Source organism: Haliotis cracherodii, unplaced genomic scaffold (assembly GCF_022045235.1).
Source record: "Haliotis cracherodii isolate W230 unplaced genomic scaffold, xgHalCrac1.p SCAF_9, whole genome shotgun sequence".
NCBI classification, from domain to species: Eukaryota; Metazoa; Mollusca; class Gastropoda; order Lepetellida; family Haliotidae; genus Haliotis; species Haliotis cracherodii.
In genome coordinates this window covers 13,689,829-13,716,157 of record NW_027266343.1, presented here as the reverse complement: position 1 = coordinate 13,716,157, position 26,329 = coordinate 13,689,829, and the positions used below count along the sequence as shown (strand labels likewise).

The 26,329-nt window shown below is 42.3% G+C and overlaps 1 protein-coding gene across 1 annotated transcript in view; it reads left to right on the top strand.

Moving 5' to 3' along the window:
* The window catches only part of LOC139452021 (adhesion G protein-coupled receptor A3-like), a 126,139-nt gene extending 101,196 nt beyond the window's left edge, over nucleotides 1–24,943 (top strand). The window contains exons 10-17 of the mRNA XM_071233300.1: nucleotides 152–392; nucleotides 9,188–9,377; nucleotides 10,251–10,352; nucleotides 10,680–10,783; nucleotides 11,339–11,454; nucleotides 12,331–12,516; nucleotides 13,363–13,542; nucleotides 14,296–24,943. Coding sequence (XP_071089401.1) covers nucleotides 152–392; nucleotides 9,188–9,377; nucleotides 10,251–10,352; nucleotides 10,680–10,783; nucleotides 11,339–11,454; nucleotides 12,331–12,516; nucleotides 13,363–13,542; nucleotides 14,296–16,507 — 3,331 coding nt within the window. The 3' untranslated portion in view covers nucleotides 16,508–24,943. The remainder of the gene's footprint in view (nucleotides 1–151; nucleotides 393–9,187; nucleotides 9,378–10,250; nucleotides 10,353–10,679; nucleotides 10,784–11,338; nucleotides 11,455–12,330; nucleotides 12,517–13,362; nucleotides 13,543–14,295) is intronic.
* The last annotated feature ends 1,386 nt before the right edge of the window (nucleotides 24,944–26,329 follow it).

The following is a 26,329-nucleotide window of genomic DNA, read 5'->3' as shown; positions in this document are numbered from 1 at the left end:
ATGAAAATATTCATCAAAATATTTGAATTTGTGTTTTGAAAATCCTGTTTTTTGCAGTCAATTTGTTTTAAACAATAGAATAAAATGTGGTTGTCTGGGTGTAAAACAATGAATTGCTTATACAGCATCATCAATATGTTACTGTTTCCAGGTTTGTCCTTGCATTGGAGAACATGACCCAGCAGGTGACGCCACCGTCGCCGTCCAGGAAGTGGAGCCGCTACGCCTCCAACATGGCCATAAACGTGCTGCGTGAGTTGGAGGCCAAACCCTCTCGGATCTACTGTGCTCTGGAGAAATCCAAGAAGAAGGCAAAGCGGGGATATTCTCGGAGTTCGTTTTCCTGTTCGCGGTTCGGGAACACGACGGATGACCTACACTTGTCCATGAAGGTAGGGGTAACTGTTAGTTAATATTCATGATGTTCTAGGGTTTATACCCAAGATGGTATTACAGGGCAGAATAGCTCCTCAATAGCCCATGCTTTAGTCGGCCTCCCAGACCTAGAGAATAAATTACACTTTAGCTCAAGGCTAGAATGATTTGGCAAGTCTAGATTGACTAAACTTAAGGATTGTCTGGGCTCCATTTTGATTTTTTTTGTAGACAGCCCTCTAAGAAGTGACCATTTTGGTGGCCAAATGTGACTTAATCTATCATTGGCAACCTAAATGTATCTTCTGCTCACCACTTGGCTACCTAAGAGTCAACATAACTGGTGACAATGTCTGTTTAAGATATCTGTTGGCTCTTAAAAACTTAAGTTTGGCTCCTGAAATATTCATGTTAGGAGCCACTTGGCTCCTTCACAAAATAACAAACTTAGAGTCCTGGCAGATAAATATTTTTAAATATGATAACTTTGTTTTGGGGACTTAGTGTCAGTAGACACGAGATCACATGAGAACACATGAGAACACATGAGATTACATGAGATCACATGAGATCACATGAGATCACAAGAGAACACATGAGAACACATGAGATCACATGAGAACTCAAGATCTCATGAGAACACATGAGAACAGATGAGATCACATGAGACATTTGTGGATGAGATTGGGGTGGTTATGATGTGGGACCACTGAGGTATCTGGCCAGTCTCCATTAGTTACAGGTTGCAGTGACATCGGTGTGATGTTGCAGCAAGGCGTACAACTGCATGCAGGTTTCACTGACAGTCATAAACACATTCTGGAAAGTTTCTGATGAATTTCAGCTTTCCCCAGAAGACGCAACTCCCGCTCTCAAACATTTCACTGAATGCATTGTAGGCATGCAATTGTCAGGTTGAATTGAAAAATAATTTGAGTTATCTTCCTTATTCTGAGTGGTGTGACACGTTTACACTTGGTATACCCTCTCTCCTATTATACTTTTGGAATTTATAAATACTAAGGGGGGGCACAGGTGGCCCAGTCGTCTAAGGCGCCGCGATTCGCTGTGCAGAGTTGCGTCCCTTGGGCACGCCAGAAACCTATGATTGTGTGTTCGAATCCCGGTTCGCCCCGATTATGTTTCTAGGTTTGTCAGCACCGTACTCGTGCTCATGGGTTTCACAGAAGTGGTAAATGTCTGAGACCTGCATCACTTCGGGCTTTCCTCCCACATTAAGCTGACACGCCGTGATATGACTGGAATCCTGTTAAAAGCGGTGTTAAACCCAACTCACTCACTCACTATAAATACTAAGTTTGCTCAGGAAGGTACGGGCTGACCCCAGTATCACGCTTCTGCATCTATGTTTTGTGTTACTCCCACAAATACACCAGACCAATGGAACAATAGGATGTATGACTTGACGGAATGAGGCAGTTACGAGTGGTCATGGTCCAGTGACTGTTCCCGGTCCAGTGACTGTTCCCATGACACACAGAAGCAACAAATTAGCTACCATCCTTCTCTCAGCTGTGGCACCTTACAAACACTCACAGCCTCTGTAGCCACCCTCCAGGGTCTAGTGGTAGAGCGTCCGCCCGGAGAGCGGAAGGTCCGGGGTTCGATTCCCGGCCCCGTCATACCAAAAGACGTTAAAAAATGGTACTTGTTGTTACCCTGTCTGGCTCTCGTCATTAAGGGGCTAAAACAAGGACTGGTCACCAAGGAGTCAGTATACGGTGTCAGAGTGGGGTGTTCATGTAAAACTGCAGCATGGTATCTCAATGGGCTAGCACTATAAATCGACATTAGTCTGGGCTAGTACAAGCAGTTACACGCTCACACACACGTGCATCCATGTTGCTGTATATGCAATAATCTTGGACGCGACGTTAAACTCCATTTCACCTCACCTACAGTCCCTTTCCCTGCTTCTGTGGTCCAGAGGTAGAATGTCCGCCTGGAGAGCGGAAGGTCGGGGTGCAGTCGCTGGTCATTATAAAGACGTTAAAAGATGGTACTTGTTGTTACCCTGTCTGGCGCTCTGCATTAAGGGGCTAAAACAAGGACTGCTCACCTCACCTCACCTCACCTCACCTCACCTCACCTCACCTCACTCCTGGGCGGGTCACCTTACAAACACTCACAGCCCCTGTGAACTACTACTGCCTCTCTCTCGACCATGTCACTTTGCAAACACTCACAGCCCCTGTGTTGACAAACTTTAGGTGGGGCCATTATTAATTTTTAATCATGGTATTTGGCATGTTTTGTGTGGGTAAGACAAAAGTTTATCCTACACGCACATTGTATATAAGCTCTGAGTTGGGAACAAAAAGACAGGCTGTGTTGTGCATGTCGCAGTGATCTGGGCTGCCCAAGCTGACTGAGCTGATTCACGTTGCCTCCCAGGTCAAGCCACACCCCAGTGATCCTGTCAGGAACAGGAAGGGCTGGAACAGTCCCGGAAAATTGTGTCGATAGTTGCTACTTAAAAACCTGTGTTGGAAATTCAAGGTTTGGGTTCTTTATGACGGTTTATAAGAGAGGCATTTCTTTCATTGGACCTCTGTAACCACCTGTGGGTTTATGGCTTCAAGCTGCCCGAGGCTCTACACCGGCGGGGGCAGCTTGTTGTGCACTGATTTCAGTGATTTCACTGTACCAGGCTGAGGTGACCTGCTGGTTGTGGGGCTGTCAGGGAGGCCTCTGTTTGAGTTAGCTCAGCCTGATGAGTTGATATTTATGTAATGGAAGAATATAATACATTTAGTTCTTCGTTTGAATACCCCAGCAGAATAGGTCCTAAGTACTGGGTGCTTGTCTCCCATGAAAGATCTGGCACAGAATAGGTCCTTAGTACTGGGTGCTTGTCTCCCATGAAAGATCTGGCACAGAATAGGTCCTTAGTTCTGGGTGCTTTTCTCCCTTGACAGATCTGGCACAGAATAGGTCCTTAGTACTGGGTGCTTGTCTCCCATGACAGATCTGGCACAGAATAGGTCCTTAGTACTGGGTGCTTGTCTCCCGTGACAGATCTGGCACAGAATAGGTCCTTAGTACTGGGTGCTTGTCTCCCATGACAGATCTGGCACAGAATAGGTCCTTAGTATTGGGTGCTTGTGTCCCATGACAGATTTGGCACAGAATAGGTCCTTAGTACTGGGTGCTTATGTCCTGTGACAGATCTGGCACAGAATAGGTCCTTAGTATTGTTCACTTGTGTCCCGTGACAGATCTGGCGCAGAATAGGTCCTTAGTACTGGGTGCTTGTCTCCCATGACTCCAGACTTAAATAAAAAATTATTTATGTCTGTTCACCTCCTCCCTTAAGACCCTCATATATGTGTAAGGTTTTCCAGTGACCCCAGGGGTTGCTGCATACACAGTGTATCCATGAAGGAGACTGCACAACTGAGTCCTTAAGGAGTTGCAGAATGTGCACCCACCTTGCGGCAGTGACAGCAGCAACATCGTTGTGAATGTAGCCTGCGTGTGCCCGGCAGCAGGGGAATGTCAGCCTACCTGACCTCGGTCGGTGACTGTCACACGGTATCGGAGTACCCTGTGATTGATTCACGCTTCACTGGTCCTCTTACTCGGGGAGTTGCTGTACAGGAAGGGAATCTATTGGTGGGGAGATAGTCCTCATATTCCTGGTGGGAGATATTCACCGTATTCCTGGTTGGAGATATATCTCCGTATTTCTGTTGTGGGACATTCACTATAGTCCTGGTTGGAGATATTCATCGTAGCCCTGTTGTGAGACATTCACTGTATTCCTGGTTGGAGATATATATCGTAGCACTGTTGTGAGACATTCACTGTATTCCTGGTTGGAGATATTCATCATAGCCCTGTTGTGAGACATTCACTGTATTCCTGGTTGGAGATATTCATCATAGCCCTGTTGTGAGACATTCACTGTATTCCTGGTTGGAGATATTCATCATAGCCCTGTTGTGAGACATTCACTGTATTCCTGGTTGGAGATATTCATCGTAGCCCTGTTGTGAGACATTCACTGTATTCCTGGTTGGAGATATTCATCGTAGCACTGTTGTGAGACATTCACTGTATTCCTGGTTGGAGATATTCATCATAGCACTGATGTGAGATATTCACTGTATTCCTGGTTGGAGATATTCATCATAGCCCTGATGTGAGACATTAATCATATTCTTAGTTGGAGGTATTCATCATTGCCCTGATGTGGGACATTCATCATATTCCTAGTTTGAGGTATTCTTCATTGCCCTGATGTGGGACATTCATCATATTCCTGGTTGGAGGTATTTGTAGTCCTGTTGTGAGACATTCACCATTTTCCTAATCACTGACTTACACTGTATTGCAGGTTGGGAGATATTCATCGTATTGCAGGTGGGGAGATATTCATTGTATTGCAGGTGGGGAGATATTCATCGTATTGCAGGTGGGGAGATATTCATCATATTGCAGGTGGGGAGATATTCATCGTATTGCAGGTTGGGAGATATTAATCATATAGCAGGTTGGGAGATATTCATCGTATTGCAGGTGGGGATATATTCATCGTATTGCAGGTTGGGAGATATTCATTGTATTGCAGGTGGGGAGATATTCATCGTATTGCAGGTGGGGAGATATTCATCATATTGCAGGTGGGGAGATATTCATCGTATTGCAGGTTGGGAGATATTCATCATATAGCAGGTGGGGAGATATTCATCGTATTGCAGGTGGGGAGATATTCATCGTATTGCAGGTGGGGAGATATTCATCGTATTGCAGGTGGGGAGATATTCATCGTATTGCAGGTGGGGAGATATTCATCATATTGCAGGTGGGGATATATTCATCGTATTGCAGGTTGGGAGATATTCATCATATAGCAGGTGGGGAGATATTCATCGTATTGCAGGTGGGGAGATATTCATCGTATTGCAGATGGGGAGATATTCATCGTATTGCAGGTGGGGAGATATTCATCATATTGCAGGTGGGGAGATATTCATCATATTGCAGGTTGGGAGATATTCATCATATTGCAGGTGGGGAGATATTCATTGTATTGCAGGTGGGGAGATATTCATCGTATTGCAGGTTGGGATATATTCATTGTATTGCAGGTTGGGATATATTCATCGTTTTGCAGGTGGGGAGATATTCACCATATGTGCTTTGTGGTTGTCATATTAAATATTTACTGAAGCTCAGATCATATGTAGTTTCCAGGAACATTGCTTGTGTTGTGTCATTGTTGCAAGAATACTGTTGTGATGTAGGTACATTTCGCAAAAGAAAAGAAAGGAATTAGTCAATGCTATTATCTATCATCAAGCTGGCTTGGTGAGGAATTCTTGCGTATCATGCGTGTCATTGTATGGAGGACTTCTGTGATATTGGCCTTTACCCATTTATCTGGTTCATCGACATGAGAAGAAACTACTTGAATAGTTTGTCACTTTAGTATTAGCAAGGGGAAGTTTAACCCCACCGGTCGCCATTACTCATTAGACCCCTTTGTACTCTGGTTTCAGAAAGATAAATTGATTCCAAACTTTTTTAACCAGCACATCTGAGAACACCAAAAAAAGACTGCAAGCATGTACAAGAAGAATAGCAAATAAGTCTTCTACGATTCTATAGACCTTTCTTTACAAGGAAATGGCTTGGTGAGGATGTGATTGCTGGCATGTATTTGATTGTGCAGTGAGCGCGGAAAAGTCTGTTGTAGATGGCAGTGGATGAAAGGTACCTTCGTGAGAGCCTAATTCACGATGATAGAGAGTCACCATATAATGAAGGAAGAGTGGACTTCAAAGATGCTTGTGCTTAATGAATCCCATGTCATAATTGCTTTTCACTTACGGGAGTCAATTTCTCAGATAAACTTCAAAAAGTAGCCAAGTGACTGCATCCGAGGTAACACTAGACAATGAAGGGTTTAAAAGGGTTGATGTAGTCTCATGTAAATTCACCTGGCACTGGAACTGAGCTTTCATGTTATGATTGGAACATCAGCAGAGGTTATGCCCACTTGTTCCTGTAGGAGGTAGAATCAATATGGCATTAGGAGGGAAGGTCTGCTGTTGTTTTGTGTAGAGGTAGAATCAATATGGCAGTAGGAAGGAAGGTCTGCTGTTGTTTTGTGTAAAGGTAGAAACTATATGGCATTAGGAGGGAAGGTCTGCTGTTGTTTTGTGTAGAGGTAGAATCAATATGGCATTAGGAGGGAAGGTCTGTTGTTGTTTTGTGTAGAGGTAGAAACAATATGGCAGTAGGGGGGAAGGTCTACTGTTGTTTTGTATAAAGGTAGAATCAATATGGCAGTAGGAGGGAAGGTCTGCTGTTGTTTTGTGTAGAGGTAGAAACAATATGGCAGTAGGAGGGAAGGTCTACTGTTGTTTTGTGTAGAGGTAGAATCAATATGGCAGGAGGAGGGAAGGTCTGCTGTTGTTTTGTGTAGAGGTAGAATCAATATGGCAGTAGGAGGGAAGGTCTGCTGTTGTTTTGTGTAGAGGTAGAATCAATATGGCAGTAGGAGGGAAGGTCTGCTGTTGTTTTGTGTAGAGGTAGAATCAATATGGCAGGAGGAGGGAAGGTCTACTGTTGTTTTGTATAAAGGTAGAATCAATATGGCAGGAGGAAGGAAGGTCTGCTGTTGTTTTGTATAAAGGTAGAATCAATATGGCATTAGGAAGGAAGGTCTACTGTTGTTTTTTGTAGAGGTAGAATCAATATGGCATTAGGAGGGAAGGTCTGCTGTTGTTTTGTATAAAGGTAGAATCAATATGGCATTAGGAGGGAAGGTCTGCTGTTGTTTTGTATAAAGGTAGAATCAATATGGCATTAGGAGGGAAGGTCTGCTGTTGTTTTGTATAAAGGTAGAATCAATATGGCATTAGGAGGGAAGGTCTGCTGTTGTTTTGTATTAAGGTAGAATCAATATGGCATTAGGAGGGAAGGTCTGCTGTTGTTTTGTATTAAGGTAGAATCAATATGGCAGGAGGAAGGAAGGTCTGCTGTTGTTTTGTATTAAGGTAGAATCAATATGGCAGTAGGAGGGAAGATCTACTGTTGTTTTTTGTAGAGGTAGAATCAATATAGCATTAGGAGGGAAGGTCTGCTGTTTTGTGTAGAGGTAGAATCAATATGGCAGTAGGAGGGAGGGGCTACTGTTTTGTATCAAGGTAGAATCAATATAGTCTACATGACAACTGTGATACTGTTGAGTACAGGTCACCATGACAAATGTGATACTGTTGAATACAGGTCACCATGACAACTGTGGTACTGTGGAGTACAGGTCACCATGACAACTGTGGTACTGTTGAGAGGTGGTACTGCTATATAAGTGTCTGAAGAAGAAATCACGAAACTATGACTTCAAATCTGTAAGACATAGTTACAAGTGACTTGTGGATGAGTGTTCAGACATTGTGTAGTTCCCTCTAACATCCCCCTGCAGATCAAGGCAGTATGTAGTGTGTTCATGTGACACTGTACCAGACTGACTTGCATACCGATAAGGGCATTGTTGGAAACATCACTCCTTCACCTTCTTATTCATGCACCCACAATATAAATATTCATGTGAAGTGTCCCAAGCGCATACATTGTAGCTTGTTATATGTTGCCCGAGCATGAATCCTGGCTCTGATTTCTTCTGGTTGTTGCTTCGTGTAGGTGGATATACTGTTGTCCTCTCATGCAGAGAGGGAAGTTATTTCTTTTGACATGCGCGCTGTAACAGGTTTAATGAATATTTCTTTGAGAACACAGACTGTGAAGGCTATTGTCCTTGGCTGTTTTAGTCAGGTGTTGGCAGAGTTGAAGTGTGGGAAGCCTGTGGCAACTATTGGGCTTTTTCAGTGTATGTTCTGGAGGCATCTTGGCAGTATTTTTTCCATCTTTTTGGAATTTTATGAAATCATTTAAGACTATCTTGTTCTTTTATCAGTGTGGATAACCTGAATGAAATAAGTTGATGTTAATTCAGTGAACAGTTCTGCAAAGACAGATGTGAAGTGATTCCACTATACACTTGTTTGATGATTTCTGTTTGTGTGATAAGACAGGTTCTTTGTAATTATGACTGACACATTCTTATCTTCACACTTAGTTGTAGGTTTGTGGGCACAATTTGATGAAATCTTGAGGAAGATATGGATTGGACTACTTCTTTGATGCTGATATTTTTTGTCAATATTTTGCAATTATCATTTTCTACTTGGAGGCTGTTTATCAAAGTAATAATGTCCTCTAATGAAGAAGAGTGAGTTAGTGTATGGTTTTACGCCGCTTTTAGCAATATTCCAGCAACATCACGGTGGGGGACACCAGAAATGGGCTTCACACATTGTTCCCATGTCGGGAATCGAACCCAGGTCTTTAGTATAACGAGCGAATGCTTTAACCACTAGGCTACCCGACCGCCCCCTGATGAACGGGAAGATATGCTGGTTCTGCTGACCACATATCACACCTTGTTATTTTGGGCGGAAAAGGTGGGAATTCATACTTAGAGCATCTATAATGGTTTGCATGTACCAGACTTGACCCCTCATCATGAGATAGCTCAGCACAACTGCAAGTAGTATAGATGTGAGAGGCTTCTTTAAGATCTTGCAGCGCTCAAGAATGTTGTCCAATTGGCTTTTCTCTTCAGTGGTCTGGACTTGCCCCCTCGCTTGTCGTGAGATAGCTCAGCACAACTACAAATAGTATTGATGTGGCAGGCTTCTTTAAGATCTTGCAACGCTCAAGAATATTTTCCAATTGGCTTTTCTCTTCAGCTTTTCTCATGTATCATGCTTTGTTCCAGAACATACAAGCATCTGCAGACATCCCACCAACGCTGTTGCAGGATGCTGGTGTGTCTGAGGACGCCAACATCCAGGTCACCATTTACCGGAACCATGCCCTGTTCCCTAGAACCAAGAAACATTTTGAAGACCCCATGCTTGGCGACGGCAACTGGTCTGTGGTGTCCCAGGTGTTCTCCATTGCTGTGGGTGAGTGGGATCAATGAGGCAATAACACCATTTCAAGCTGAAACATTAAATTCAAATTTCAAAGATCAAATTAAAGTTAATTTCTGATAAAATTGGTGGAGTGGAAATCAACCTGTTGGTTGGTTTGGGGGCTTGTTCATCAAACTTAGTCACCTATGTATTGATTAACTTCTTTGAGAGGCTAGCTTCATAAGGTGTTAGAACCTCCACTGTATCGTCACTCCTAATTTAATAAAGAAGTTGTTCATCCATATATCTTCTCCTTATTAAGTATAGATTTACAACAGTTGTAAGTCCCATACTTAAGCATAGACTTATGCTTGTCGTCGTGGAAAGATGTTTCTAACTCCATACTTTAGCATTAATTTACTACAGTTTTATTGCTAAGATGGTATTAACTCTCCATACTTTAGCATAGATTTCCGACAGTTGTATTTCTAAGATGGTAGTAGCTCCCACACTTTAGCATAGATTTACGATAGTTGTAGTGTTAAGATGGTAGTAGGTCCCATACTTTAGCAGAGATTTACGATAGTTGTAGTGTTAAGATGGTAGTAACTCCCATACTTTAGCATAGATTTACGATAGTTGTAGTGTTAAGATGGTAGTAGGTCCCATACTTTAGCATAGATTTACGATAGTCGTAGTGTTAAGATGGTAGTAGCTCGCATACTTTGGCATAGATTTTCGACTGTCATAGAACCATGATTGCTTTCTGGAATGAGGCTAGACTGTGTATGTATCCCCCTCTGATTGGACTGGTCTCTCTGGGATTTGGGGCAGAACAAAACCAGACATATGTTTTATGGCTGGAATATTGGTGTCTTTGGCATAAAACAACACTCACTCACTCACTCACTCATGTCATTGCAGGGGAACCCATTCTAAATTTGTCTAATCCCATCACCCTCAACTTCCACGTGCCGGACCCCCACGCCTCGCTGGCTGCTGTTTACTGGGACTTCGGAGCTCATGGTTTGTATAACTAGGATGTCATCTCAAGCTGATTCCTGTGTCCGACACAGAACACATTGTGCCACTTCCATGACACATTGTTGAGATCTGATTCATTCACTAAGTATCCCACCTGGGAGGGAAATATATTTCTGATCTGTAGAATGTATGTCTTATACCCCGCCATGAAGAAAATGGGTTGCACATGGATTTCTGAGTGGGACATTAAATCCCTTGCACCCAAGTATAACGCCAAAAGCTGCACATTGTTTAAGAGCCTCAGTGCAATCAAACATCTGTTTTCTATTTGTTTTCAATTTGTTATATTCCTTGGACCTTTTGTGACAGGTGGACTGGGAGACTGGTGTACGGATGGCTGCGAGATCGTCGGCTTCACCGGCAACATCACTACCGTCAAGTGCTACCACCTCTCCAACTTCGCCATCTTGCAGGTAGATATCCCGAGCTTCCTGTATTGTGTGTAAGATAACAGCATGAATATGAGGTGGAGAAATAGCCTTTTGCATATCTGCTGAGTCAGCTAAATGAGCCAGTGTCTTTCAACGGTGACATGAGAAATATTGAAATATTCCTCTTTTCACCCAGCAGTGAATGGGAACCTAGTAGGATGAGATGGTAATGTGACTGTTAACCTTCTAAAGCCTTGTAAGGCAGATTGAGATGTATACTCCCCAGGAAGCTGAGAATGAAATTCAAGTGCACACTTATCCATTAACCGGGGTATTAATCTAGCACTTTGACATGTATTATTGTGGGGATTTGACACATCATAAATAAGCAAATTGTTCTTGTTGTTGTTGTTGTTATTATTTTGTTGTTAACATAGGCTTTGAATTTTAAATTGTTTTTCACAAATTTCATTTTCATCTCCCTTCATCAATAATGATAAGCACTGTAGGAAAAGACAACACAGTGCAAGATGTTAGCTATATGACAGGATGTTGCGATGTATTGTTGTCTGTAACGCTGGCCTGGCCATGTTTCAGGAGAACGCCAAGGACCAGTACCGTCGGTTCATCATGGAACCCATCATCTATGTGGGCAGCTGCATCTGCATGCTGTGCATGATGGCTGTCATCATCACCTACGTCACCTGCTTCAGGTAAACTGTCGGAGATACACAACATGTCTTGTATATCCTTAAGGCACGGGGAAAATGGGAGGTGGACTAGCCTAGTGGTTAAAGTGTTCGTTTTGATTCCTGACATGGGTACAGTAAGCCTGTAACTGCTGTGATATGGCTGAAAGTAAACAATGTAAGTGTCTACATATGTTATATTTGAATAAAACTTTCCTAGTAAGGTACAGATTTTAGTACTTTTTAGGTTGAGTCCCATCCGGGATTCGAACCCACACTGCCAGAGTGAGGCACTTTATTTCCAGCACAAAAAGTCAGCAATTTAACCCACTCAGCCACCACAGCTTCCACAACATGAAAGTCAGACAACTGGTAGTCTAGATCACATGGCTGAAAGCGATGAACACACAATGCCATTTAGAAATAGCATTGTGTGTTCAATGTCAGTGTTCGTGATTACTGGATGTGTGTAGGGCTGGGACGAGTCCAAATTTACTACTTGGGTACCCATCCCCCTGTTACCTGACCCTACCCGGGTACCCTCTGTAGGTCTCAGGAGAGAGAGAGTATTTACATACATGTTTGAAACAATCGGGTCATTCATAAACTGAAGCTGAATTAAGTTATATCTTTATTCAACCATATGAAAAATCAGAAGGAATGGGTGCATAGTCAGAAATGGAACATTAGTGACTTGTAGTGTAACCATAGAGTTCCAGATAATTTTTGTCATTAAACAATATATCACGTGACTAACCACGGGTCCGGGTAGTCCTGTGGGTACCCGGGTCCTACTCAGTACCCACCTGACCCTGGTACCCGAGTTACCCGTCCCAGCCCTAGATGTGTGACTCCAATTGTGACTCCATGCTTGACAAGATACGTTACTCCATGTTCCAGAATGATCTACATCCCGAAGAAGATGAAGCACTCTGTGATCAACATCTGCATCAGCGTTCTCCTGCTCATTGTTGCCTTCACCATGGGCATCAATCGGACGGACTTCGAGTTGGTGTGTCAGATCGCAGGAATAGCTATACACTACCTCACACTGTGTGCGGTCTTCTGGATCACCATCACTTCAAAGTAAGACAGTTCTAGCAATGACATTTACAGATTACTAATAATTTCTCAAATGTGGAGTAAAATACAAAATTTGAAATCATTTTATATGCCTCTTAACCTATTCAGTAGTAATAAAAACATGGAAGTTGACAATCTCAGTGAAATCTGATCTTTTGACTCTGATATAAAACCTCTCTGCTTGAAGATCTGAGGACACCTTCACAGGTCACGTCAGGTGACCTTTCTAATCAGCCAATCAGCATTGAGATTCCTAAATTCTTAGTATGAGTTAGGAAACCATTCAGATCAACATGTCAGATTTCTGTACCTCGAAAACAAACATATGTGAGGAGTTCCGATTGCGATAAGATTAAAGCTTTGCTACTGCGTTGTTTTAGATATTTAATATATCCTACCATCTTCACACAAAGTGGTGTACTATCGAGGGTATGCTTGTGTTCTGTGGTGGTTACTTTCTCCTGAGACTAAAATTTCCGAATCGAGTTGGTAAAGAAATGAAGGTGAATTGTTTTGGAAAGCTGCCATCTGATTGGCTCAAGTACCTCTGCATCCTTCTTTTTCACTGGGTTGTCGAAGTTCACATAGGGTTCACCTGATGCGATCTTATATGGAGGCGTCCTCAGACCTTGACACAGAGCGTTATCATATCGGAGATTGGGAGGTTGATGAAATAGAAGGGAAGTAACTCTTGTTTCACAATCAGAAAAACACAACAAGCATATATCTTATTATCATTTTGTTTTGTTTCCCCCTGCCAACTGTTCGACACTTTGTTGTATGTCGATCTTATTGTTCAGCATTCTGTTTTTATAAACCCACTTCTAACAACCATGATCTTGCCTCCAGCAACATGTTCAAGAAGTTCCTGAAGGCCGAGCGCCCTCCATCCCCGCCGCCCGAGCCGGTGGTCATGCCTCTCCCCCCCAAGCCCATCCTCCGGTTCTACTTCCTAGGCTGGGGCGTCCCCATCATCATCTGCGGCATCACTGCCGCCGTCAACTTCAACTTCTACTCAGGAAGTGATTAGTAAGTAGATATCGACTGCAGCTGAGTTAGGAGCAAGATAATCTATTGTAAATCCTGAACATACACCGATGTAAACCAGTCAGCATTTGGAATTTTACAGTGTCCACAACAACACAGTGCAACAAGCATGAATTCAACCTCCTACCTCTTACCCTTCTATGCCCTGTAAAATACTACGCTCTGTAAAACGCTCTGCCCTCTAAAACACTATGCACTGTATAACACTATGGCCTCTAAAACACTATGCCCTGTAAAATGCTATGCTTTGTAAAACACCATGCTCTGTAAAACACTATGCCCTGTAAAACCCTCTGCCTTGTAAAATGCTCTGCCCTGTAAAACACTATGGCATCTAAAACACTATGCCTTGTAAAATTCTCTGCTCTGTAAAAAGCCCTGCTCTCTAAAACACTATGCCCTGTAAAATGCTATGCTTTGTAAAACACCATGCTCTGTAAAACACTATGCCCTGTAAAACGCTCTGCCTTGTAAAATGCTCTGCCCTGTAAAACACTATGGCATCTAAAACACTATGCCTTGTAAAATTCTCTGCTCTGTAAAACACTCTGCCCTGTAAAACGCTATGCTGTGTAAAATGCTCTGCTCTGTATAAAGATCTGCTCTGTAAAAAGGCTATACCCTTTAAAACAATAGGCCCTGTAAGATGCTATGCCCTGTGAACCACTATGCTCTGTGAAAAGCTCTGCTCTGTAAATCGCTATGCCCTGTAAAATACTATGCCCTGTGTTTCAGCTGTTTCCTCGCCTGGGAGCCGAGTCTAGGTGCGTTCTATGGCCCGGTGGCTCTACTTGTGGTGCTCAACCTCATCTTCTTCTTAAGGATCTCGTGTGTGATTCGTGGACAGCCTAACAACCTCAACGAGACGGACGAGACAGAGGAGATGCACGTGAATGAGATTGAGCTGGTGCCGAACCAGGCCGACACAAACCTGGAAACTCAGAGTCTGACTCAGCTGCATAACGATGATGATGATAACGCATCATCCATCAGCATCCTGGATCAGGAGATGCGCCCAATCACGCAGCTGCGAGCCTTGGTGGCCATGTTGTTTCTGTACATAGTAGCCTGGGTGTGTGGAGCTTTCGCTGTGGCCAGGCCGTTTAAAAATATCATCCCGTACCAGGAGTTAATCTTTAGTTATTTATATGGAGTGACGAGTGCGTTGCTCGGTGTGTTCATGGTGGGATATTTCTGCCTGATGAGGAGGGACTCACGTTTGAGCTGGAAGCGGTTCTTCGGATGCGGACCTCAGCCACTGTATAGCTTTCCTGTGAATACAGACCCGCCCACGCAGGTGACGCAGGTCAACGGCAATGTCGTCAAGTCAAACAGTAGTGTGGATGTATCCACGACATATTCACAGAAATCCTCCAATATTGCCAAGGCCTACCAAATGAAAAACAACCCTGGTAAGCAGTCGAACATCAATCTAGTCCCAGTACCAAACTCCTCCAAAGAGGGTTCTGTCAGCAGCAACCAGGAGGGATTTCCTAATTTTTACAACCCCCGACAAAACGGGGCAGCTAAGAAATTCTGGCAGAAAAATCGTCACACTCATTCAAAAATAATGAATAAAGATGTGAACAAAGACCTTAACTGTGACAGTATGACAGACAATATGTCGACGTCGGACATCAACAGGAGACTCAGTCAGGGCACGAACAGTGATGCTAATACTCACCTGAGTATTGAAATACAGATTCAAGCCAAAGAGTCGTCGGCCAAGCCTAACATGTTACATGGGGCCAACTTGAACAACCCAGGGATAGCGATTCACCATGGGGCTCCGCAGCTCCCAATGAACATCCAGCACAGCCCAGGGAGGATGCCCGGCCCCCCCATGGACCGGAGTCAGATGACCCCTGTAGGGGGGGTGAAGATTCCTGAGAGGGGTGGGGCAGTGAGCCCGTGTTGTAACCTGACCCCAGGGGGGCCTCTTCTACCTCAACATCAGCGCTCACCCAGCGCTTGCTCCCTCGGCACTGGATCCCACCCTAGTGCCTTCACCCCTGTTGCCCCCAGGAATAACACGTTGCCCCGTCAGCTCCGTGCAGGGGTGGTGCCAGTGATCCCTGCCGGGGAGTACGTGGTGCGGGATGGCTCCGTGCCCCGCCTCAGAGACTTCGACGGCCAGAGTCAAGTTAGTGATAATGGGATGGAGATTCTTCACCCGCAGAAAATGCCAGTCTTGCCTAGTCACATGGACCGTGGCGGTCAGAATGGTTATATACCGCCGGTCAGCCCTCTTAAGTCAAGGAATGATCACATAAAAACCCGGGGGCTGAGTCCCAGACGAAACTCTCGTCCCTCATCAGGTGAACGTGTACATAGCCCAAACATAGCGCGACCTTTATCAGGGGACTATAGCTCTGATAGCAGTCGGTATCGCTGTCACAAACGAAACCATTCAAGTTCTTCTTGTGTTTTACCTAGGACAAAAGGTGACGGCTCAAAGAGCCCTGTCATGTCAGATGACCAGTCACGTGACTTCATTTGTCCGGCAGACTCGGATGGTCAGCTGCACAATCAGCGGAGGCCAGTGATTAACGAGTCTGACCATCACTCCGATCCAACTCATCGAAAACGCCACCGACCTTACGATAAATACTCACGCCATCGAGGCATGCAAAAACAACGCTCTCTAGGTTGGGAAGAACAGTTCAAAGATCGTCCACGGAAAATAGCATATGCATATGTAAACCATTCTTACCAGGAAAAAGTGCTGCATAAACTCATATCACAAGCTAGCGAGAGTGATGACCTGGCAAAAAAGGCCTTTTGGCTGCCAAGGTCAATGAGTGAGTATGACCGACTAACACAGTCGGGATTCCGAGGCCTATTGGAGGACACAAGCTCTACCTCGGAGGATGACAGTTTTGACAATGTGTGGCTGCCTCAACAAGACAGTGGGGACAATGCATTTAAGAAGGAGACAAGTGTATAGTCATCGTCTCCGTATATACCGATTTATTGGTGCTTCATTCTCTGTACAGCTTTGAAGGGGAGGAGTGAGTGAGTGAGTTAGGTTTTATGCCATTTTTGGCAATATTACAGCCATATCACGGCCGGGGACACCAATTGGCCCATTTTGGGATTCAAACCCAGATCTGTGGTGTGACAAGCTAATGCTTTAACCACTAGGCTACCCCAATGCCCTTACAGGCTCAAGACTAATACTTCTTATGAAATCCTTTTTGGAATCGAGCCAGTTTTATGTGTGTTTTAAAATTTACAAGTGCATATGTAAGATGGTATTTGTGATTTTTTAACATAGTTTTCATTTTGTGGCAATTTTGTGAATTAAAGTTTTAAATGCTTTAATGCTTTTTGTACTTGGGTATTTGGAGTGTAAGATATATTTCAGAAGTGTCCCCTGGTTGTCATGACTCCCGATCAAAGCTGGCCAGAACAGTTATTAGTGAACTTTTGTACAAGAGAGTGAATTTGTATTTTCTTGTGGCTAGTGGTAGTGTTTGGCCTGACAGGGTGCATCTCTCGGCTATCAACAATCAGCAGCAGCAGCGATGCTGAAGGGCGTACTTAAGGGACCGACCTTTTGATATTTGAGGGAAGCCTTGGATTTGGTATTGAGATTATACTGAGCAGCAAAACCAGATATTTTTTTATTTAAAGCAATGAGCCTGAATTTTTGAAAGAAAAAACCCTTGGAACAATGTATTTTTTGTATCCTGCATTTCCTTTTCTTTTTCACAAGTCTGAAACATAATTATATTTTTTCAAGAATTTTTGGGCATTATTTTTTTTTCCTATAAAATCTCAGGTCCCTACCCCGAATATCAAATGGTTGGTCCCTTTTGTGAATGGACGTCTCAGTACAGTTTAATTCACCATGGCTAAGTGATGTTTTAGTTTAGATTGAAACATTTCATTGTTCGAAATGGCAAGCTTTATGTGAAGAAACTTAGAAAGAAAATTTCTGTTAGATCTTGAGACACATAAGAAGTACATATATATGATGGTTTGTATAGACCAGTTGTCATGGAAACAATGTTGGCATTTACTTAATCCAGATATTTTTGGCATAGTTATATTTTGTATTGACCGCTTGAGGTGATGATCAGTTGTGTTGGCTCTGAACAGCTGTCTTTCAAGCCATAGGACAGCTGCCTTTACAACCCATACCATAGAACAGCTGTCTTTACAAACCATAGAACAGCTGCCTTTACAACCCATACCATAGAACAGCTGACTTTCAAGCCATAGAACAGCTGCCTTTACAACCCATACCATAGAACAGCTGCCTTTACAACCCATACCATAGAACAGCTGCCTTTACAACCCATACCATAGAACAGCTGCCTTTACAACCCATACCATAGAACAGCTGCCTTTACAACCCATACCATAGAACAGCTGTCTTTACCAACCATAACATAGAACAGCTGTCTTTACAACCCATAGCATAGAACAGCTGACTTTACAACCCATACCATAGAACAGCTGCCTTTACAACCCATACCATAGAACAGCTGACTTTACAACCCATACCATAGAACAGCTGACTTTACAACCCATACCATAGAACAGCTGCCTTTACAACCCATAGCATAGAACAGCTGCCTTTACAACCCATAGCATAGAACAGCTGACTTTCAAACCATAGAACAGCTGCCCTTACAACCAATAGCATAGAACAGCTGTCTTTACAAACCATAGAACAGCTGCCATTACAACCCATACCATAGAACATGTGTCTTTACAACCCATAGAACAGCTGCCTTTTTACAACCCATAGCATAGAACAGCTGTCTTTACAACCCATAGCATAGAACAGCTGTCTTTACAACCCATAGCATAGAACAGCAGTCTTTACAAACCATATAACAGGTGTCTTTACAAACCACAGTAAGCTGCCATTACAATCCATAGCATAGAACATCTGCCTTTGCAAACCATAGAACAGCTGCCATTGCAATCCATAGAACATCAGATAATTCAATCCATACAAATATATGAATGTAGGGTCATGTTTCTCGTATAGAACTGTATGTACATGTAAAGACAATGTCCTGCATGTTGCATTTCAAAATCTTCGAGGATGTAAGCAAAATCACAGATGTAAGCTTATATTTGACAAAGTTTCCTGTTCTAAACACAATGTTCTGCGCCGACCATGCCAATCAAACTTTGTAGGGCCAGGCCCAGAGCTACACTGGAAATAATATTTATTCTCACTCTATGAGTTTTTACTTATTCCGATAAGGACATATTCTGCCATGACCTTTAAAAATTCTTGAGTCTGATTGGTCAGTCATAAGTTTCAAATTACAATAACCACCTCTGAAACACATGGTATGACAGCCACCTCACCACGGAAACTAATATTAAAAGAAAATAACTTCTTTCTCAGGCACTGCATGCACATTTGGTTCCAAATTCAGTTTAGCCTGGTAAAATCTACAGGAATCTAGCTGTACATTGAACACTCAGTACGTTTATCTCAGATTTCATCCGTTCATTCAAAGGTTTGCAAAGAGCCCACCCTCATTGTTTCCAAGCTGATTTCTATAGACTGCTCTATGATGGGCTGATGTGGAATCAAGCATTCCAGCCAAATAGTATAATTTCATCTGATAACCATGCAGGGAGTGCTCTTGTGTCTTTCACAAAATATCTCGACTATGCTTGTCGTAATAGGTGACTAACAGGATCGGGTGGTCAGGCTAGCTGACTTGGTTGATGCATGTCATTGCATCCCAACTGCATGGATTGATGCTCCTGATGTCAATCACTGGATTGTCTGGTCTCGACGTTATTATTTACAGACCCCCGTAACATAGCTGGAATATTGCTGAGTGCGGTGTTAAACAACAACAAACAAACTCTAAATATCCTCATAGCATGCTAAGTATTACATTTTTAGATTTGAATACTTGCAACTCTGATCTTGCTCCTGTGCTAGATAATATGTTTCTGTGTCCTGGGTTGTCATGGTAACTGATAAATCATTACTCTGATGAGACAGGTGTTTAGCGCCAACACAGACCGATTTCTGTCTGGGTAGAGTGATGTTGATTAATCTGACATGCCCAATGTGGTTTTATGTTTGTTTATAATGTGAATGTATTTGAGAGCTGCTGAAATTGTACAGGTTGTTAACTCCTTGTATACATTGTACAGTCCTTGTATCATATCTCTCAGGCTGACTGCTGTGTTGATGCAACCAAAAAACACAGACGTCACAGCTCTCAGTGTTGGAGGCCTGTACGCATATTGAAAATGTTCGAATATATAATGGGAATATTTATTTTAACTTAATATCTCAACATGACATGCTGCTTGCTTTCAGATGAAATGACATTTTTAAGTATGCAAACTTTTTCTTAGTATTTTCTTTCACTTATGAAAATTATGTAACAAATATTCTTGAATCTCATGAGTGTGAATTATACAAGTATTTATTATATACCAGTGTATATACAAAGCAGATGTTTACAAACGTAAAGTTCCAAATATCTTCGGAAAGTTACTTAATGTCCAAGGTCACATGAACATGAGTTGTTCGCCCTTACCTCCATGCCCGACCAATCCATGGGAACAAAACACAAGTTGTGGTCTGTCCCATACTACTTGTTTTACAACTGATTCACACCAAGGCATTAACAGTAGTCAACGTGTCACAGCATTTCCTATTGTCATTTCTAAGAAATGTATGTGATAATGTGACAGTAATTCGACGTTATAATTTAATGGTTTTATAGATCATGATAATCAGTGTCAAGCCGGTAATTCTTGTCTTACTTAATAATTGTCATGGACCAAATTTCATGTGATTTGGAAGGATAAATGTGGGGTTGCCCGAACTGTTCCTAAAGGGTTTGATTCCTGAAGTTCAGTAGATAGTCATGACAGTGTGAGCCCTTTATAACCTGCATCGGGGGCACGGGTCGTCTAAGGCGCTGCGATTCGCTGTACAGAGTTGCGTCCCATGGGCACGCCAGAAACCTATGATTGTGGGTTCGAATCCCGGTTTGCCCTGATTATGTTTCTAGGTTTGTCAGCACCATACTCGTGCTCGTGGGTTTCACCGAGGTGGTAAACATCGGAGACCTGCATCACTTCGGGCTCTCCTCCCACATTAAGCTGACACGCCGCGATATAACTGGAATACTGTTAAAAGCGGCGTTAAACCCAACTCACTCACTCACTCACTATAACCTGCGTCAGTATCACTTGACTACTGCATGTTCAAATCAGGCTTCCTGAATCACATACTGCTGTTGGTTATAGAAGCTGAGGTTTCACCTCAGCCATGGAAAGCTGTTTTTCTGTCTCTTCCAATCTCATTGAAATTAGATTGTACTGCTCACAGCACTACGTAGAGATCTTAGGATCCCAATACAGGTCACGGCAAATGACCTTTTATCCAACCTATCAGAGCCTCGCTTACGAGATCGCGAAAGTGAAAGACGGAATACGTTTTCTACTCATTCAATCTTGAAAAGGTTGACATGGGGGGTTCTGATTGACACTGATGGGCTGTACGGCGGATTCCAAATGCTATCTCTTGCTTCTCATTAAAACAGAAGAGACTATCAATAGCTGGTGGGAAGTACTGCCATTCAAACTCGGCCATTGATAAACCATTCCAGAATTTTCTTTTGTTCCGTTTTCAAATTTTCAATCAAGAAACTTGTCAAGGTGTAGCCTGGAATGGAAGTCACCCTACTGACACTAGTGATGTAAAGCAGCTTTCTTATTGACTTGGTTGATGCATGTCATTGTGTCCCAATTGCATGGATCGATGCTCATGATGTCAATCACTGGATTGTCTGGTCCAGACTTTATTAGTTACAGACTGCCGTCACATAGCTGGAATATTGCTGAGTGGGGCGTTTAACAACAAACAAACTTTAAATATCCTCACAGCATGCTAAGTATTATATTTTTAGATTTGGATACGTGCAACTCTGATCGTGCTCGTGTGACTAAATAATATGTTTCTGTGTCCTGGGTTGTCAACAAATAAACAAACAAACAAACAAATCTTATTGGCTAATGTCCACTTCCTGTTAGTCTGTTCATTGGTTGGTGAAAGTTTGTTCTGATGTGACCTGTAATGGGATGTCCTCAGATCTTTGGTGCAGTGGTAGTGAGCCCTAAGATATGATTTTGATGAGATTGGATCTGATCAGAACTTAGTGTTGGGAGGGACATATGACCGATTATTGTGATTGCCTTGATGTGAATCAGTTTTGTGTCACATACCAAATTTGGAAGTAGGTTTTACAGTTGCATTCAGGGAAAGTCATCGTCATTTATCCGTGTAGAGAACTTGTTGTTGGGTAGATAGCAGCTGCTGTGTACTAAATCTCATGAACATCCACTAATCGACTGATAGTGGCTCCATGATAGTGGCTCCATGATAGTTGGTGTGTTTTGTCTACGGTAGCCTGGTTTGCTCTACATGAGAACTTTGTGAAAACAACGTGGTCCAACAGTTAACGCTATGCATTTTCAGTATATAAATGGCCAATGAATGATCTCTGATTACAGAGCTCATCAGTGTTTTTGTGCAAGCCCTTGAAAGTGATTTAATTTCATCACATCTTCATGAAATCAGTTTAATATGGCAATTGTATTTTTGAAGAATGCTGTTATCATTTTTATCTAATTTTAACAGTTGCTTACGAAAATATTGACAAAAATGTCTTTTATATTTTACTTGATACAAATTCAAACAAATAAATGTTTTTAGTCTTTTGTATGATAGTATTATGATGGTTAAAAAAATTATCTATTAGGATTGTCTTTTTACTTTTTCGAACAGATTGATCTGGTTGATAAAAAGATATCGTCAATTTCGATAATCATGTGACGTTTTCATAGATTCCGATGTGATCCCTGTATGAAAGAACTATATAATAATAATCATTAAATCGTTAATGGTCAAGTTTTTTAAGACAAAATCTAAATGCCAAATCCTTTTCATTATGCATTTCTGATGGTCGGGTCTCATTTACAAGATGGTGTCAGGTCCTCCTCAAGGACAATGTGCTTTAACTTACGATTCTCATTGCCAAATGAAACTTTCTACGTTCTATGTTCCTAGTTTTCGTCCAGTAAAGAAAACGTTGCCAAAGCCTTGGACTGGTGCTTGGTATCAAGGTCATCGCTGACCAATATATCTGACCAATCCCTCTCATGGTCTGTCCATGCTTCATGACAGTGACCTACTTAAGTCCTTGGTTCCATGATGACTAGTGCCGCATCAGCCAGTTGTAGTAATCCTGGGCTCCATTGCACAAAGTGATCACAGCGCTGCGATGATGGTAAGCCTATGTTAACAGTATGGGAATTCCGATGACCTCAGTTCTGAGATCGCTTTGTGCAAGTGGGCCCAGTACTGTATGGTAGGGGGTGTCAGCACTGTTACAGCAGGCAGGTACTCGTACTATGATGATGTAGGGTGGGGTGGGAATGGTCTGAGGGTCATGTAAAATTGAACAGTTGTTCGCTTGCCAAAATAAGTGTGATTTTCAAGACCAGAAAATTAAATGGTAATCTCGCATAAGGGAGGATGTATACAAGTCTTACTAAATTGGACGAGCACAAGGGGAGTATAAATACTGTCATTTTAGATGGGTCATTCCTGACTAAAGCATCCCCGTACAACCCCTCTAGGCGTCGGTTGATGTTGGTGGAAGATTCTTTATGTTGAGTGCAGGAAGTAGAGGATCTATGGTAACCTTTTGTACCATAATGATATTAAAATGGTTAAATAGCTTTTCCTTTAGAATATATTACTTAGTTAATGTTTATATTATTTAAACAGGTAGGGCTGGCTTTTAAAAAGATATTAAGCTACATATTAATGTAATTTTCGAGGCAACTTCTGTATGAAATAATTAGATAAAAAAAATGCTTTGTATTTTATGACATTGTCTATATGGTCTGAAGGGCTAAAGTAGCACTTGAAGATTATGTATAAAGTAAACTTCTACACTATGTAAGGAGAATTCTGGTTAGCCTGTGATGGGGAAAAATAGAGAGCTTTATCAACTGCATGTTCAGCTTTAATTCATTTGTATATGTCAGCTGCTGAAGCAGACTTCAAACCCTGCTGTGGGAAACATCTATTGTCTGGTTACCATAGCAACTGCATCGTACCAGTGCCACTTTTCTTGGATAGTTTATTCATTGTAGAAATTGATGCCAAATGTTGAAGTAAAATTACAGAATTCTTTTGCTTTGATATTGACATACCAAAGTGTAGTATATTTTCACAAGTATCGTATGGCTCATCTGGGTAATTCTTCTTGTCCTGCAAGCATCAGACTAACACGTCCTGTCCTACCGCTATATTATACAAAGCCAAAAGTTACGAAAGCGAGTTTTATGTTATGAGCTAACAGATGCCCATGGTGTTCAGCTGTGGCAGTCTTATTCAAAATGGTGATCAAGAAAATAAGTTTTATCATAAAACTGTAGATAATGATAATAAGCTCTTTGCCATAGCTGCTGCTGAAACTACAGAGTAGGACATTTTGAAGGGGTTAGCAGAGTACACGTGTCAGTTTTGAAGTTCAATTCGCAGCTTCACCTTTGGTCTGTGATTGAATGGTTGTATGTCAGTCATGTTGCGTCTGCCTTGTAGTCGAACAGAACCCCAGTCCACTTCAGTGCTTATGCCAAAACTTGCTTTGTCCATTTTCTGTCTCCTGTTTCCATTACTTGATCTGTTGTGGCCTTACCTTCATACGCAGACTTGTGACAGACCCTGTGTGGAGACTGGGTTTGAGATGGAGACTCGCATGGCATCATGTCTTATCAATTTTTCCACAATTGTGACAATCAGACAAACATCATATTTCTCGTCAATCCTCTCATCATTAACCATTATTTCATATCGCAGACGAAGGATGAACACTCCCATCATGCATTGCTGGATCTATGACCATCTTTCTCCCAAAATAAGTTTCAATTTTTTTTTTCACATGATTTCGACATATTCTTTTACAGGAACATGTGTAACAAAAAACTTCTTCGTTCTTGTTTGGAAGTGTATTTTGTTTCCCTTGAAGAAGGGTATCATCCACTGGTGGACTGCTTTAGCCTATAATGTATGACATTGTTTATAAGTATTGACTTTTAATTGGCATTTTATCACTATCTTATGGACCATTAATTTGTATATTTAACTGGATTTACCGGGTATTGTTTAAATGAAGTCTGCAATTTTAACAAAATTGTTTTATTTATTATCATTTGCCGACAATGAGCCCCACGTACCGTGTTCTATCTACAGACATCTGTGTTTGGTGGCACGTACCATGTTCTCTCGCCAGACAGGTGTGTTTGGAAATCTTATATCCTCGATGTCTACCAGTCCTCAGTGTCTCTCTTGTATAGTGTGTAAATAAAGTGTACAAACCTTGTCTCCGACCCCTCGTCTTCTTTCAGTTCGCAGGGACGAAAGGGTCCTACAAGATCCATACCTGTAGTTACGTTGATATTAGTGTGTAGGGCTGGGACGATTTCAAATTTCTTACCTGGGTACCCCCTGTAGATGTTTAGAGATAGGTACAAACTGTCCGTTTTGGAAAAGTTTGACCGTAGCCCTGGCAAAATGTATTTAGATACACGTGTAAAACGATCTGGTCATGCATACACTAAAGTTTACTGCATGAAGTTTTATCATTATTCAAACATATAAAAGTAAAAAAGAAATGGGAACATTAGTGACTTATAGTGCGACCATAGAGTTTTAGATAATTTGTTTCATTAAACAATATATCACGTGACTAACCATGGGCCCAGGTAGTCTTGTAGGTACCCAGGTACCCAATTTACCCGTCCCAGCCCTATTAGTGTGCAATGTTTTACGCCCCTTTTAGCAATATTCCAGCAACATCACGCCTGCCCCCCGGGGGACCAGAAATGGGCTTCACACCTTAAACCAATGTGGTGAATCGATCCTGGGTCTTCTGCGTGACAAGCGAACACTTTAACCACAAGTCTACCCCAACTTCCTAACGTTGATATGAACAGTATTGTGTATACTTCAGTACATGCCAGCTTGTAGATGTTTACCATTTAGATGACAAAGGTCAACAGCAAATCTGAGACAAGCAAATACTGGCAACTGTGAATTCATTGACATAATCATGACATGATAGGTGTTGTGTTACTTATTCATCTAAACTGATGGCTTCCATTTGAATTTTAACGTATTAATATGAACTGTTATTTGATCCTTTTTTCATAGTTCAACATCATGACCTTGACCTTAAATGGAGGTCACCCAAATGTTCACAGGATAGGGACCCTCAGGTCATAAATACGTTTTTCCAAATTCCAATCCTAAACACATACGAGAACATCCCTAGTTGCAAACAGAGGTAGTGTGACAAATATGAAGTGTCCACAGCACACTGCCAATGAATCTAGAAGTTATTTCATGAGTGAACGACCTTCAAAGTTACAAGACATTCAGCAGGTGGTTAATTACGGGGAGTGAGTGAGTTGGGTTTAACGCCGCTTTTAACAGTATTCTAGTTATATCGCGGCGTGTCAGCTTAATGTGGGAGGAAAGCCCGAAGTGATGCAGGTCTTAGACGTTTACCACTTCAGTGAAACCCACGAGCACGGGTATGGTGCTGACAAACCTAGAAACATTATCCGTGCGAACTGGGATTCGAACCCACAATCATAGGTTTCTGGCATGCCGGAGGGACGCAACTCTGCACAGCGAATCGCGGAGCCTAAGACGACTGGGCCACCCGTCCCCCCGAGAGTGATTGTA